This window comes from Acartia tonsa, chromosome 10, assembly GCF_053477335.1.
Source record: "Acartia tonsa isolate MP-2025a chromosome 10, ASM5347733v1, whole genome shotgun sequence".
Classification (NCBI taxonomy): domain Eukaryota; kingdom Metazoa; phylum Arthropoda; class Copepoda; order Calanoida; family Acartiidae; genus Acartia; species Acartia tonsa.
Window position 1 is genome coordinate 17,274,684 of NC_137269.1, and position 15,925 is coordinate 17,290,608.

General features: G+C 35.0%; 1 protein-coding gene across 1 annotated transcript in view; it reads left to right on the plus strand.

Moving 5' to 3' along the window:
• Positions 1 to 15,925, plus strand: part of mute (gon-4 like protein muscle wasted) — a 27,402-nt gene continuing 11,477 nt past the window's right edge. The window contains exons 1-26 of the mRNA XM_080173843.1: positions 1 to 170; positions 475 to 540; positions 801 to 884; positions 1,252 to 1,371; positions 4,816 to 4,905; positions 5,239 to 5,349; positions 5,723 to 5,814; positions 6,203 to 6,274; positions 6,662 to 6,757; positions 7,470 to 7,558; positions 7,715 to 7,799; positions 9,131 to 9,211; positions 9,720 to 9,794; positions 10,514 to 10,622; positions 10,892 to 10,980; positions 11,219 to 11,274; positions 11,594 to 11,676; positions 11,877 to 11,996; positions 12,346 to 12,481; positions 12,567 to 12,660; positions 13,330 to 13,378; positions 13,565 to 13,687; positions 14,127 to 14,196; positions 14,783 to 14,861; positions 15,143 to 15,223; positions 15,710 to 15,808. Of these exons, the coding sequence (XP_080029969.1) occupies positions 72 to 170; positions 475 to 540; positions 801 to 884; positions 1,252 to 1,371; positions 4,816 to 4,905; positions 5,239 to 5,349; positions 5,723 to 5,814; positions 6,203 to 6,274; positions 6,662 to 6,757; positions 7,470 to 7,558; positions 7,715 to 7,799; positions 9,131 to 9,211; positions 9,720 to 9,794; positions 10,514 to 10,622; positions 10,892 to 10,980; positions 11,219 to 11,274; positions 11,594 to 11,676; positions 11,877 to 11,996; positions 12,346 to 12,481; positions 12,567 to 12,660; positions 13,330 to 13,378; positions 13,565 to 13,687; positions 14,127 to 14,196; positions 14,783 to 14,861; positions 15,143 to 15,223; positions 15,710 to 15,808 (2,348 nt within the window). The 5' untranslated portion in view covers positions 1 to 71. The remainder of the gene's footprint in view (positions 171 to 474; positions 541 to 800; positions 885 to 1,251; positions 1,372 to 4,815; positions 4,906 to 5,238; positions 5,350 to 5,722; positions 5,815 to 6,202; positions 6,275 to 6,661; positions 6,758 to 7,469; positions 7,559 to 7,714; positions 7,800 to 9,130; positions 9,212 to 9,719; positions 9,795 to 10,513; positions 10,623 to 10,891; positions 10,981 to 11,218; positions 11,275 to 11,593; positions 11,677 to 11,876; positions 11,997 to 12,345; positions 12,482 to 12,566; positions 12,661 to 13,329; positions 13,379 to 13,564; positions 13,688 to 14,126; positions 14,197 to 14,782; positions 14,862 to 15,142; positions 15,224 to 15,709; positions 15,809 to 15,925) is intronic.

Here is a 15,925-nt window from a genome sequence, read left to right on the forward strand (position 1 = left end):
AGAGATAAAATTAAATAACATGTCTTTCTATTTTAAAAGTACATGATCGATAATCAGAATTAATAAAGAAAATGAGTCAAGAAACAGACAAAGGGGAACTTGGGAAACATTCAGATGAAAATAATGAAACTGACGCAACTCCCTCCACCTCGTCTGTAAATAAAAACAAGGTAATAATTGATGTTTTCCCCACATATTTTATGACAACACCAGGGGTATTAAGGGATAAGACAGTGGACAATAAATTTAATGTACATTTGATCATTCCAATTAGTACAATTATCCTGTTGATTTTAAAATTAATTATGATAAAGTTAGGACATTAATTTTTGTTTAAGCCTTTAAATAAAGAACTCAAATATTTGTAGTGAAGGAATGGGAGAATGTGTGATAAAACGTTGGGTTCCAGTATAATATACATTCTATCAGTTATCCCCTTGCTCACTTGATAAACATACCAAAATTTTTGTTTAGGACATATCAGTAAATTCCTCAGGAGCAATGAATAATTCAGATTCAGAATCAGAGTGGGAAGATCAGGCAATAATGCATTACATAAATCAAAACAACATAAGTATAGCTTCAATTTCAAAATGTAAAGAGATTATTTTAAACTTTCATTATATGTACTAATTGGACTATATTTAAGTACCTATTAAAAAAAGTTCAATAGGTCAAAAATAGTTATTTTATGGCCATAGACAAAAAAAAGTCAAACAAGGTCTTCGGATCATATCGCCATGTGGGGGGGGGGAAGTTTACTTACTTAAATCCCTGCCATAATGCATAATTGTGAACAGGATACATCTAATGATGAAGAAGAGGGCTCCCAAAGCAAACTAACCATCGATGAAGCCTATCCTTCTACAAGCACCGATATTCTGGTAAACACAAGAACATCCTATTTTTCTCAAAATACTAAGAAAAAAAACAGTATTACTAATGTGCACCTATTGAAAGTTCTTGTTTATTTAGTCATTTGAAATTGAACCATCCACAGAAATGACAACATCTTTAAAAGCGGAACACAACAAACAAAAAATTATAAACATTGTTATGGAGAATAAAACATAATTTTGAAAGCCTGAACTTTAAAAAATCTACTGACATTGTTCTTATTACTAACAATACGACCGGACACTTAGATGGAAGAATAGACCTTAAATGTAGAAATTATTCGATTAAAGAATATTGAAAAAAATATAATATTAATTTAAATTAAAAAACTTTTTCAATCCTTTAATTTATCAGGGGACCGAAGATGATCGCGGAAAAATCCCCGAAAATATTTTGCGTGAATGTCGCAAGCTTATATCATCAGACAAGAGGCTTGATAAGAAGGCAAGAAAGAATAATATGACTTCTAAACAGGTGAAGCTTTTTTATAGTAGTGCAGAAAAGTCTACTTATGGTCAATTATTTTGATTTTATTGTTGTTGTTGTATTGGCTGCTCATAGTCCATATTCGTGTCCAGGTTGTCATCAGAAGTGGGGGAGGGAAGGCTTATGGAGGGGGCTCTGGAGGGGGGCGTTGAAGAGGAGGGAGGCTGGTGAAACTGGGGTGTGATGATAGGAAGGCAGCTACGAGGGTGGGATTTTGCCAGAGGTCAATGGGATTTAGGTTGGTTGGGTTATTAGGGCAGGAAAAGAGGTGTTGGACTGTTTCAGGGGTAGGATTGTTGGGGCAGGATGGGCAGTTGGGTGAAAGAGAAGCGTTGATGGAATGCAGGTAACTTTGGAGCTTAGGACAATAATTGGATCTTAATTGGGAGAGGATGGTTCTGTAGTGCCTAGGAAGTTGGATCTCAGAGGGGTTGATGTTGGGAGGGGCATGATTAAGGACAGGATTAGGGGGGTAGGAGTTGATGGCTTGGGTAACTGCAGAGGTGTGGAGTCGGGAGATGGTGGATTTGTAATTTGCAGGGAGGAGAGTGTTATCAGGGGTGAGAAAAGGTTGGAGATTCGGGAGGAACATGGATTGGAGGGTGGATTTCTTGGATCTAGGACCAGGAGGGGTTGTGACATTGGGGAAGGATGGGTGGGAAGGACGGAGGGAGGAGGCCAGGTACTGGGAGCATAAAAGGGAGAGGTGGTTCCGTACTGGTAGGATTTTAGTTTCTTGGTGGAGGTGGCTAATGGGGGATTTTTTGGTGGAACCAGTACAGATGCGGAGGGCTTGGTTTTGGAGGACTTGGAGTTTGTCAATGTTGTTTTTGGAGGTGTTAGGAAACCAGACAGGACAGGCATAGGTGGTAATGGGGCGGAGGAGGGTGTTGTAAGTGGTGAGGAGGGTCTCCTTCTGGTGGCCCCATTTGGTGCCAGCCAGACATTTAAGGATTCTGAGGCGGGAGGAAATTTTAGAGGAAATGGTGGAGACATGGGAACTGAAATTGAAAAAGGTGTCAAAGGTAACTCCAAGGATCTTAGGGGTTTTCTCAAGGGGGAGGATGGAGCCGTTAATTTGGACTTGAGGATGGAGGTTGGATTGGTGCTTACGGTCAGGAGTGAAAAGGGTGACAGTGGATTTGTTGGGGGCGATGGAGAGGCCATTGGTGGAGGCCCAGTCAGCGATTGAGGAGAGGTGGGAGTTGATGGATTCAACTGACTGGGGGATGTCAGGAGAGGAGTGGAAGGAGTTGAGGTCGTCGGCATAGGAGGAGGTGGTGGCAGGGGGGATGTGGGGGGCATCTGCTATGTAGAAGTTGAAAAGGACGGGGGAAATAACAGAGCCTTGGGGGACACCAGTGTGGACAATTCTGGGGGAGGAGTTGGTATTTTGGTAGGAGCAGAAGGCCATTCTGCCACGCAGGTAGCAGGACAGCCATCTGATGATGTTTGGATGGAGGTTTGAAGAGGAGATTTTTTGGAGAAGGAGATGGATTGGGATGCAGTCGAAGGCTTTGGAAAGGTCAATGGAGGCTACGGTTGTGCGGCTGGGGGGGAGGTTTTGGTTGAAACCGTTAGCAATGGAGGTGGAAAGATTAAGGAGTGAGGATGTGGTGGAGTGGAGGGGTTTGAAGCCATGTTGAGAGGGGTGGGTGGAGAGGGATTGTTTAAGGTATGGGAGAAGGAGGCGTTCAAGGACTTTAGCTGCAGGACAGAGGAGGGAGATTGGGCGGTAGGAGGTGGAAAGGTCAGGGGGTTTACCAGGTTTGAGGAGGGCAATAATTTTGGAGAGCTTCCAAATGGCAGGGATATTAGCAGCGGAAATGGAGAGGTTGAAGAGTTTGGTAAGGTAGGAGATGCCATTTGGACCAAGGTGTTTGAGGTGGAGGATGTTGAGGTGATCAGGGCCAAGTGCAGATGAATTTGAGGAATTTTTAATAGCTTCAAGGACAAGGGCAGGTGTGAAAGGTTGGAAATCTCTATTGAGGCGGTGGCGGTGTCTAATTTTGCGGATAATTTTTCTGGAGAAAGGGTTGGAGGTGTGGCGGGAGACAGAGGTGAATTGTTTGGTGAAGGATTCAGCAATGTGGGCGTGGGAGGTGTGAACTTTGTTGTTGAAGGAAATGGGTTGGTTGGAAGGAGGGGAATTGTTTTTGCCAGAAAGGGATTTGAGGAGGGACCAGAATTTGGAAGGGTTGGTTCTATGGTCGGATTTGGAAAGGGTTTCTTGCCATTTTTTGTTGGAGTGTTGGTTTACTATTGAGGAAATTTGTTCATTGAGGATTTGGATTTGAGGATCATGGGGGTTAATTTCTCTTAAGGAGTCTCTTTGCTGGATAAGGGGCTTAGCAGACTGGGGGAGGGAGGGATTGGAGTTTTTGATGAAGCCAGCGGGGACTGTGTGTTTGGAGGCAGTTTGGAGGATTTGGCGAAAAGTGGCTTCACCTTGGGAGCAGGAGGAGGGTTCAGGAAGATCTTCAAAGAGGGTTTCAGTTTCAAGGGTGAAGGTGTCCCAATCTGCTTTACGGAAGTTGTGGAAAGTTTTGACAGGGCGGGGGTTTCTGTTGATTTCAGGAAGGGAGAGGAGGATGGGGAGGTGATCAGAACGGAGGGTGGTGAGGGTGTGCCAGGAAAAGTCAAGGGCAAGGTGGGCAGAGCAAAGGGAAAGGTCGGGGGAGGTGGGTTGGCCGTTGGGGGGGAGGCGGGTGGGGGAGTCCTCGTTGAGGAGGCAGAGGCTGCTCTCATTGAGAGCTTCCAGCAGAGCCTCCCCACGATTCATGGCAGATTGGTCAAGGGTGATGGAGTTCCAGGCAGGGTTGTGGGCATTGAAATCACCGACTAGGATAAGGTCATTTGGGTTGTCAAAGAGGAGGTTAAAGTCAGGGGTGTATTGGGGGGGACAGGAAGAATGTGGAGGAAGGTAAAGGTTGATGATTTGTGTAGGAGAGCCATTGCGGGAAATTTGGATACCATCAATCTCTAGGGGGCCATTGGAAAGGTGATTGAGGTCAAGGTGGGTGAAGGGGATGTCATCGGCAATAAGGAAGGCTATTCCTCCACCAGGTCGGTCTTGACGATCCTTCCTGAGAAAGTTATAGCCAGGGAGGGGTTTAGGATTGGATTTGCTGGAGAGTTTGGTTTCTTGGAGGCACTTTTGATTTTATTACAATAAGACTATGAGTACTTATTGACAAAATTATCATTGCTTTAACAATGTTTTGTGTTAAACTATAAGTAGGTTGGGTCTGTATATAAGGAGAAACGGTGTAGGAACCGTTCTGTATTGTTACTTTAGGTGTAAACTGAGTGGTGCAGTTTTTAGGATCTTTCAGTTTTTTATAAATTGATAGACGGATTCCCTTGTTAGAGTTTTCTGTTTCACTTTAACTGTTTTGTACGCTGAAATTATAATATCATAATTTATTTCAGGTCAAACTTGTGTTAAAGCATATATTTTCAAGTGAACAAATTATTGCTATGCTCAGGGATAAAGGTCTTCTTACAAGCACTTCCAAACAGGTAAGTTCAGGACTTTTTATGACAAAAATAACAATTTTTATTTTTACCTTTTTTATGTATAAAATTATTTTCCAGGCTAAAAGAAGCATCTTTGAAAAGCAAACTTCAATGTTATTTATTATCATTGATATTAATATTGTTTAAAACTTCTCAATGACAATGTAATACCTAGTAAAATGCTTTAAATCATTTAAATTAAACTAGGTAAACAATAAAATAAGACTTTTTTATCTAAGTATCTACTTTGTTTTCTTTTGATCAACCATTTAAGTAAAATTAAGGTGATCAATCATATTTAATTTGTTTATCCCCTTTGAATTAAAACCTTTTCAGGAGGAAGATATCGAGGCAGCAGAACCTAAGATGACAAGATCTGTTGCAAGAACCCTGACAGAGTCGGGGGATATTTGTCCATGGATTATTCACCCTAAAACTCCAGCAAAGGTACTTATGTTTTTAAAGGAATATTTTGTGTATTGTATTAAAGTGTCTAGTTGAGCAGTGGCCTTATTTTGAAATAAATAAAATTGGATATATGAGCCTAGGAGGAAGCGGTAGATTTTTTTTTTTTACTTTTGGTCAAGTAAGGTTATAGTAGTCTTTAATCTTTATTATATTTAGTCTTTTTATACATTAAATATAAAAAAAAACATTTTACCTATTCTATTTCTACAAAATTATATTTATATTTATTTTTTTTGGTTTAAAATTTTTAATTTGATATACCTAAACATGATTATTATCTAAATTAGGTAGAAAACTTAAGGTGGAAGTGTAATATTCCCCAATCTCTGGAATAAACTAATGTTATTATCAGGAGCCACCGCCAGAAATAGTTTCACTGGTGACAGAAGAATTTCCTGATGATGAGGACGGGGATCCAGAGTATACACCTGACCTTGAGCCAAGGTAGTCATTAGATAAAAGTTACAGTATGTCTGTCTCTCTGTGTTAGTGTGTGTGAGTGAAGCAAAGCATCTCATTATCTGCTAAACTGATATGTTTCCTTTACAGTGGATCCTCTCACAGATCCAAGGAAGATTTTTAAACTACTTAGGGGATGGTACCACCACCCTCCTATGAGAAATCTCCCTAAAAAATACCCCTCCCAACTCTCATTCAAAAACAAACAAACTTGTTTTGTTTTTAATTATATACATATAAGACTATGTATGAATTTGGTTTTGTTATTACACCAACCCTTGTTGTTTAGAAAAAAGGTAGTAACTCTAAAAAAATAGCAGATCTTAATCAATATCTGCTGTCAATGTTTTTTTTAACGTTTGTAATTTTGTAGTAGAGCTAGTGATGATGAAGATAGCTATATGGAAACTTCCGAGGCGGGCACTCCTAACACACAAAGATCCAGGTTCGTACCGACAGACAGATTCAGACTTTTTTATTGACAATACTTTTATTTAAAACTGGAATATTTTTTTTATAAAAATTTAACATGAATATATGAAAAACTAGTATGACAACAAACTTTTTAAACCGAGTCAAAATAAACTTTACTTTAAGATATTTTACCATATTATATAGTAATATTGCATAAAAAGTATCAATGAAATGCAGATATATTACCTTTACATTTTGCCTCAATAATAGGTAATTAACTTGAAATAAAGAGTTTTCTTCAGTTGAAAGATTCCTATCTGTTTAAATTTATACCTATGATATTTGCTTCTAATGTATAATTTCAATACACTTCAGATGTCGTTCAGTCTTATAGTTTTTAATTCTTTAAAAAATTCAGGAGTACCGTACACACACCAATATCTGAAATTGAAAGTCCTGCACTTGGATTCCGTACCCCTGGCCTGCCCCTGATAAATACAGTTTCAACACCCAGGTACATTAAGATTTTCTCAGGGATCTAAAGGGATAGGACAATGGCCGAGAAAGAGAGGGGTAGGTTTCTGGTAGAATCCGTAAAGGTGTGTGTTTTAAGGCTTAGAAATAGTAGTAGAACGATAATATTCACTAAATATGTGTATTTCTTATTGAACATAACAATAGACAAAATTTAAAAAAAAAGTTAACATAAGTTTTTATCGTTCTACTACTGTTTTTAACTTATAACACATAACCTTTACGGATTTTACCAGAAACCTACCCCTCTCTTTATGTACATCCCTAATGATGATACATAAAATTAAACTGCTGTGGATTACAAATAGTGGTTGAAACGTTTGGACACTCAACTTAATGAACCAACAAATCTAAAATGAATAAAAGTATCTAAGTTGTTAAGACAACGTTGTTATAAAACTTTGGATTTTCCCCGTAATTTCATTATCCTATCAATTTTCAATATTATACCTATAGGACATAAAATAAAATAAACCCAAGTACTATTGTTAACTTGATACGCAAGTAATGTAAAATTGTTATTAAATGATTTCTTTATTACCTAATATTTTTATTAAGATAGGTACTTTGTAAAAAAATATTCATCTTTCAAAAACATACCTATCTACAAAAAGTGTATTACGTACTTAGACATATTTTTGAATAAATCTTCCATCATGTGCTTTATTAATTTATCGTCATCAATTTTTAAGGACAAGTATTGATAACTCACCACGAAGCCGAATTGTTTCCAGAAATCTTCATTTTGGGGATAATACATCAACTCCTCAAACATGGGAAGGTGAGATTTTTTTATCAGAATCGTTTTAAGATAATCCGCGGGTAATCACCTCTTTAACTCAACAATCTAGTCCTCATTAGACGTCTTCTGGATTATTTTTTAAAATGTCACCGGGCTGATCTTATTTTATAATATACTTCTTTTTATTCTTTCTAGGATATGGAACTCGATCACGACGCCCCATGACTGAGCTAAACATTGAAGAATTAGAACAACAGTTTATACCATTTGACATTACACCAGGAATGTACCTTCTTGTTTTACAAAAATAAAATAAAAATTTGTATAAAACATGTGACAAAGCAAAATTATAGATAAAAATACCTTTCTCTCTATATTTATTGAAAGGTACGGTAGACGGATAATGCCTTTATACTTTTGAGAAGAAAAATAACAATGTTATATAAATATTTTCCCCAATACCTATTTCGTTTGTTAATAAAAATCTTTTACCTAGTATTTTTTAATAAAACTAGCGGCTTCGCCCCAAGAGGTGATAAAAAAAAATTAAGGTGAAATTCGTAAAATGACCAAGGAAATCTCCTGCAAAAAAAAAATAAAAAAAAAGGACAAAGGAAATCTTCTGCAAAAAAAAATGGGGGGGGGGGATTTTTTGTTTTTGGGGGGGTTGGGGGTGTCCTACCCCCCAAGAAAAAAGCCTATAACCACCGGAGGACCAGTAGGTATATTCCCAGAAGAGTATAGCCCAATTTGTTCAGCAGTTACTGAGATTTTACAAAAAATGTAAAAAAAAAAAATTTGTGGGGGTGTTTTTTTTTAGTTTTTGGGGGGGTTGAGGGTGTCCCACCCCCCAGGAAAATAGCTTAAAACCATCACAGGACCAGTAGGTATAATCCCTGAAGAGTAGAGCCCAGTCGGTTCAGCGGTTACTGAGATCTTAAGCTTCAGACAGACGGACAGACATCAAGCTACTTAGTATAATAGATAGAAACTTATATATTCACTAGTGGCTTCGCCCCTAGCCTCTAGGGGCTTTGCCCCAAGAGGTGATAAAAAAAATTAATATTTATTGTTTTTAGTGAGAGAATGTTGCTATTCTTTCATTCAAAATAAATGCTGGAATAAAAAATATTTTTTAACAAAGGACCTAGGAAATCTTCAGCAAATAAAAAAAAAAAAAAAAAAAAAAAAAATTGGGGGGGGGATTTTTTTGTTTTTGGGGGGGTTGGGGATGTCCCACCCCCTAAGAAAATAGCTTAAAACAACCGCAGGACCAATAGGTATATACCCTGAAGAGTAGAATCCGATCGGTTCAGTGGTTACTGAGAACATAAGCTTCAGACAGACAGACGGACAGACGGTCAGACGGACAGACATCAAGCTACTTTGTATTATAGATATATTCATTTTCTTACATGTGACAACTCGAGGTAATAAAGAGTTGCTTCCATGAGGAAGTGGGTCAATCTGCAATCATAATAAACCTAAACGTGTAACTTCAAAATTGTCTTGTCCTACTCAATGACTACTTTAGATCCAAACACTAAAAACTATGTTTACGAACACACTTGAAAACAAAACAAAAACAAGTATACTGATATCCAAACATGTAGACATGTATGATTGTCCCGTTGAGAATGATGAGTATTCTGAATTCTTGAAGGCGCTCTACTCTGGACCTACTCAAACAAGGTTTCAGTTTATTTTTAAATTTTTTTTTTATTTTTTTTTGTTGATAGGTTCTAACCAAATGAATGTAAAAATAAAAAATTTCTCTAAAAATAGATAGATTAAACTTTATAAACTCCAATAATGAATTTATTATTACTTAGATCTTACATCAGATTCTCATGTACTCTAATAAAGTGAAACTTGTAGCTGGCTAAAATATAGATCCATTCCCCCTTTACCTTATCCCCTCTCATCCTATTGGATGAACGGACTGACCAATAAATATTAAATAATGTCCATGTTAGCGACCAAAATTGAAAACAATTTATCCCCTGTCATAATATCCACGTTTATTCTATATTCATTACTCCGATGTTTTAACAGGAAAAAACAATATTATAAATGCTTAAATAAATATATTTTAATTTAGTAGGTAGCTAAGTAGATACTTTATATATTCAAGATGAAACGAACTAGAAAATAAATACATAGAAATAAATCCCATTGCATGAATTTTAACAATTTTTAGTGTGGTGGACAGCACCCACGTAGACGATGATATGGACCCAGAGTACAGCTTTCCTCCAGATGAAGAGGATATCAGGTAGATATATGGATAGAAAGGACATATAATTAGGCAGATAGCGGGGGTGTATATTCTGCACAGTTGACCCTAATAAAGGGAGGGTAAATAAAAATATGTTGCTGGGGAAAAAAATTTAAAAATTAAGATAATTGAACTAAATTTTTACCATGTTTACCCTCCTTGGTGAAAAAAATTTAAAAAATGTGTAGGAGGGTGGATAGGTACCTAATATGAACGAAAAAAAGTTTTGAAAACATTTTTCCATTTTCCCCCTCCCTTGCTGGAAAAAAACTTAACTAGGAAATTAAAAAATAAAAATATTTGTAGTAGGGGAAAAAATGAATCTTGTGCAGAATATACATTTCTGTCAGATACATAAGTATATAAGATATATAGGCAGGTAGATAGATAGATAAGACATATTATTGGCTGGTAGATAGAAAGTGAAGTAGGTATATAGATACTAGAAAAGTAATTTCGGTAGACATATAGATAGACATAAGTACAGACAGATACACAACTACGTACAAGGTTTTTTATTTGTGGGGGGGGGGGGGGTAATCATCCCTTTACTCCCCCCACTTGACATCCTTGGATAGATAGATATATAAGACATATAGACAAGCAGATTTAATAGTTAGATAGATAGATAGTCAAAAGGATACAGAGACAAGTAGACAGAGATAAAAAGCCATCTTAGGCTTTTTTTTGCAACTTAAAATTAATTTTACTTTTAGATTAAAAGACCCCGAAGAGTTGAGGCATGATCGGGCCACAAAGATCTCTAGAAAAGAGTTGGCTGACTTAATGGCGGAGTTATTAGACTGTGGAAATGAGGCTAATAGGGTAAGCTCAGTTTTAAGATATTTTGATCATATACTTAGTTAGTTAAATAAACATAAAGAAAACAATTATACAAGAAACTTTTACATGTTTTACAAGTTTATAAAATTTTTTGATACCTAGTGATGTTTCCCATAAACACAATTACAACTTGAATAATATTATTTTAAGATTTTTTCCAATTATGTTGAAAAAGATTATTTAGGGGATTTGGCGGATAAAAAAAAAACATTTTAGTTGATAGTAATTCTTTAATACCTAATCATATTTAGAAATCTGAACGTGAAACAGTGAAGAAGAAGGGCAAATTTAAGAAGAAAAGAGGCGGAGCCGCTCTACCGGCCACACCCCCTCAAAATCAAGGAAAATAAATCTTAACACGTTAATACTTGAAAAGTGAAAGAAGTGTCTAAATCAAAAAGGAAATTTTTAAAACTGTATTTACTTGTAAGGTGTATTTTTGATTTCTTTTGAATTGAATGGGTGTAAAATTACCTTTTTAAACTACTACTTGATAAGCCTTTCTTGGTATAGTCAGGCTTTCATAAATGGCAAATCCGCACCCCTCCTTCATTTTTGATAGATAAAGGTTTATTTTTAGATGGAGAAACACCCGACAATTCTGAAGTCTTTATTAACACCCCAGTTCCACCCGAGGGATGTATACATATGATATGCATTTTCTTTCATTTACATTCGACTCATAATTAACTAGGCTGACTTAATAGTTGAGCTAAACAAATAAAGTCTGGAAAATTACCTGTGGGGGGGGGGGCCGGGGGGGTGGCGTAATGGATCAAGATAGTCAGAATTTTGATTTTTGTAGATTATTGAATTGAAACCTGTTTGTCTTATTATTATTTTTATAGGTTTCATTACAGGTTATCTTGTCTTTTTATTGTTTAAAGTGACTTTACCCATAGCTTTTAGTTTTGAAGGGCTATTTTGATAATGCATGATGTATAAATCCTGATAGACTGCAGCATGTTTGAGCGACATAGATAATACTTCTATTGGAGAGGAACAAAATAACAGCAATGTCTCAGTTAATATACAAGTAAATACATTTTCATGATATTTTGAATGTTCTATGAGGAATTAAATTTAAAAAAAACAAGCACTTATTTGAGCAAAATAGCTAGGTACATAACTTGTATTTATTTTAGAGAATCATTTTGATCGTGAAGTTTGAAAAATATTATAAGAGCTTGCAAATAATTTAACATTATAAAATCAATAATAAAAATCTCCCAATAGATAAAACTGGAAAACAGCAAGAATAAATCATTGACAAAGAGCGAAGAGGAAAGTAGAAATAAAAGGGGTGGAAATTCCTTCTGTATGAGTGAGGAAGAAATACATCAGTTAGCCGCGCAGGTATATCAACATTATTATCTTCATTTGTTTCCAGATATTTACATTTTTATAATTTATAAATTTTAAAAATATTTTATGGTTATTCTGATATAAGAGTACCAGGATCTCTGTCGTCTTTATGTCTGTTTGTATCAAAGGATCTCGCTAGTCGCTGAAACGATACGGTTCTCCTTTACAGTGTAGCTTCTCATAGTTCCTGGGCACTGGTTGGTTTATGACTATTTTGGGAAAAAACGTCATGAATTCATGTTCTACGAAACTAGCACCGCTCAGCGGCCTTATAGATATTTTATCGGACTCTAGGTGCGTGGCAGCTAGTATTAATAAAAAAAAATAATTATCTATTAAGGTGCAACAACATATCCAGCTGGTAACCCAAATGCGCCTTATTACATCAAATACAAAAATATTTGAGAATGTCAGCGTTGAATGTGATCAAATGCTGGCGAGCATAAATGAAAAAGCTTTACAAAATCCATATTCAGGTAATACCTATTATTTTTTATGTTCAAACTATAACTGATACATATATTTCATCCATCAATTGTTACCTACCCATTCTGTTTTTAGTGATGAATCAATTCAATCTTGGACCTTCACTAGCAGCTATACAAGAATGGTCAATTTCAGGACAATCTTCCACTGTACAAAAAATTAAAAACAGGTAATTTAAATAAAACTGAATTTTTCATGAAGAATTGTAGTAAAATAAAGTCATTTCATCTTGGCTTTCATCCGTTATGCAAGAAACATGATTATGTCTTATTGTGTTAAGTAGTAATGTTTTTTTTTAAACTTAAGATTTTTATAACTACTAGAATAATAGAGGTCGCCGTTTTAGGGAAACTTAAAAAAAAGTCCAGGAATTGCTCTAGCTTATATGTTAGGAGCGCATACTAGTATGAATTGATATATAGTTTTAACTATTTATTGTTGTTACATATTTAAAAAATTTTTTTTTAAATGCATCACTTTTTTAATTTTAATGTCTATGTTGCTTACAGATGTAAAGGTAAATCACTAAGTTTAAAATTTGGATATTTTACATGATAGTATCTTATTAATAGGTGTTATTGCAAAATTTTGAAAATATATCTGTGTCATCTAATAAAAGAGGGTTATTTTTTCATGTTATTCGGTAAGTTGGGTATTGGTGGGTTGTAGTCAAATGCTCTTATTAAGTCAAATTGTTCTTTATTATGTACCATTTCATATAAATAATTATAATAAAGAACACTTTGACATAATAAGAGCATTTGATTACAATCCAACACCCAACTTATCAAAAATACGCCAAAAAATGACCCTCTTTTAATTGCTAATATTTTGTCAGGCAAGAAATTCTGAAGAAAAGAATAATGAAACATAATCCCACAAAAGAGGTATGAGGCTTTATTTTAGAAACAGTGTTTTTTCATCAATCTGTATGAGTAAAAATAATTTTCACATACTAATATTTAATACCTAGGTAGATAAAAGCAATCTTAATAAAAATAAACCTGTAAAACATAAATTTAAGTTTTAATTGTTTTTCCCCTTACTTCAACACAATTAAGTTTTTTTTTCAGTTTACCAATTTTATAAGCAATCTGAGAATATTTGTTTATCCTGAATTGTTAACTTTGGCATCCATGGTTACTTCACCTGGAAAAGTTATGTGGACAAAATCTGAAGATATGCTTCTGGCCCAGGTAGATATAAAGATTGATAGATAGACAAATAGATTGAATGATAAAGAAAAAGATTCAAGTGAAATACATTTTGTGAAAAGCATTTAAATTCCCCACTTTAGTTCATTCATTTTTGAAACTTTACAATCCATCAATTACAGACAGACTTACGAACCAAATTAGTTATAAAGAAAATACCTATTGCATTGTGTAAGTAAAATCACAAAACACAAAAAGTCAGCCGTCTAAGATAAAAAATTTAAACCTGTAAAAATATTTTATAGGCGTTACAGATATACATTCCGTCGGGCAAAATAATTCTAGAATAGTCAGATGGGGGAAAAATAGGCATTCATTTTAAATACGGACATTTGAAATTATAGGGCAGATTCGCTTCTAATTTCTTCCTTTTTGAATCCTTGTCTTTTATATTAATATCTGAATTTAATTATAATTTCAGGGATTAGAGTGGATTAATTTTCAGAATAACTCCAACAAATGCAGTCAAAATAAGAAAAGATTTCTGTCTAAGGAATTATTTTATAGTTCAGTTATAAACAAACTTTTGGTCGGTGAAATAAATATATTTTAAAGATTTATAAGAGCTCTAAAGTAGATAATGGCTAGGTGTCAATTAGGCAGTGAACTCGAGTTTCCAATTGAAAATTGTTATGGATGAAGACGTGTAAAAAAGGGGCATCGTTGCAAAGTGTTTACACATCGAATTACTATGGTTGTTATAGTTCAAGTTCCCACAACTTGAATCGAATTTCTTAGTCGCAATAGTTACTCAACTTTCCCATGACTGTGAAAAAAGGAAGTCAGTTATTCCATAGAGAAAATCCTTAATCAAGTCCCCCTTGTGGTTAACGTCAGTGACATAATTTGGTACACATGTCGGCCATACTTGGCGATGGTACAACTCAGAACTCTCAAGGGTCATGATATGCTTCAATGTCGAGCTTTAGCTGACCTTATTTGCTTAACCACAGTGTCTCGTTGCTGTCATGTTTAATATTATTATTATAAGGGTTATATTTGACTTCTAAGTGTATTTTTAAAAGCTTTCTCAAGTATTATTAGTGGATAACTAAATATAAAATATTTCAATTTGGCAGATTTCTCTGTCAGACTTGGCTAAAACGTTGAGAATTAAACGAATACCAGCAAAATCAGCGGAGCAGATTTATTTCAGGTATTACATTTTCTTTAAATATAACAACTTTTGGAAAATACTTGGTCAAAAATCAAAAGAATAAACGTCTTTCTTGGGAGTAATTCAGTAAGTTAAAAGGAATTTTATTCAAGCCTATAGATACCAAAACATAATTACCTTCTAATATTTGTGGGCTTCCAGATAAAAAGTTTCCCTTGATAGTGAGGACTCAATTCATCCAGTGGGCAATGAGATCTAAAGTGACAAACAAACTCATATACTTACCTACATCCTATTCATTCCATTTAAATTAATTTTAGGTTAAAGAATCTACGACGAGAAAGTTTATCAGATGAAACAGTTTATAACAGAGAAGATATGAATCCTGTTGTACAATTCTTTAGGAAACAATATTATAGTAAATTAAAGGTTGACTCTTCATAAATTAGAATAGAATAGAAAACAAAAAATGAATTAAAACCCATGCAAAAATAACCAAAAATGCTATTATAAAGTCTAAACTACATGACAATTGGTTTTTCTGTTCAGTTAACAGTTATTTGATAGTGAGTAATATTTTTTTCTGAAGCTTAAGATCTTGGTAATAGCTTGTCTGATTGGGTTGTGCTTTTAGGGAAGGCCTAGTAAATGTCTTTTTAGGTTTTAGGCTATTTTTTCTGCCCATCCCTTCCTCCTCTAGAGTGAAAGAATTCTCAACATAATATAACTAGAACTTTATAGATATCTCCATTTTTTATAAATTTTTATAATGTATATGAACGTCGAGTTGAAGCTGGCTTTAGTTGTTATACTAAAGATCTAATTCCTGTAACCTTTATCAAAAAATAAATCAGTACAACTACAAAGTATAATATTTGTGTTTGAAACAGTCATGGAGTGTTACCTGCCGTAGAAATAATAGGCGCCCACTATCCAAGAAATTATACACCACTGACTATTAGAGATTTAGTGGAAGCTGGCAATAGGTAAAATACCTTTATATCTTACCAACGGATACACCCCTTAGGGGCTTTTAAGCGCACTTGTTGTATGGGAGGGGGGAATCTTTTTTTCTTAGTTAGAAATTTAAGGGTTCATTTATC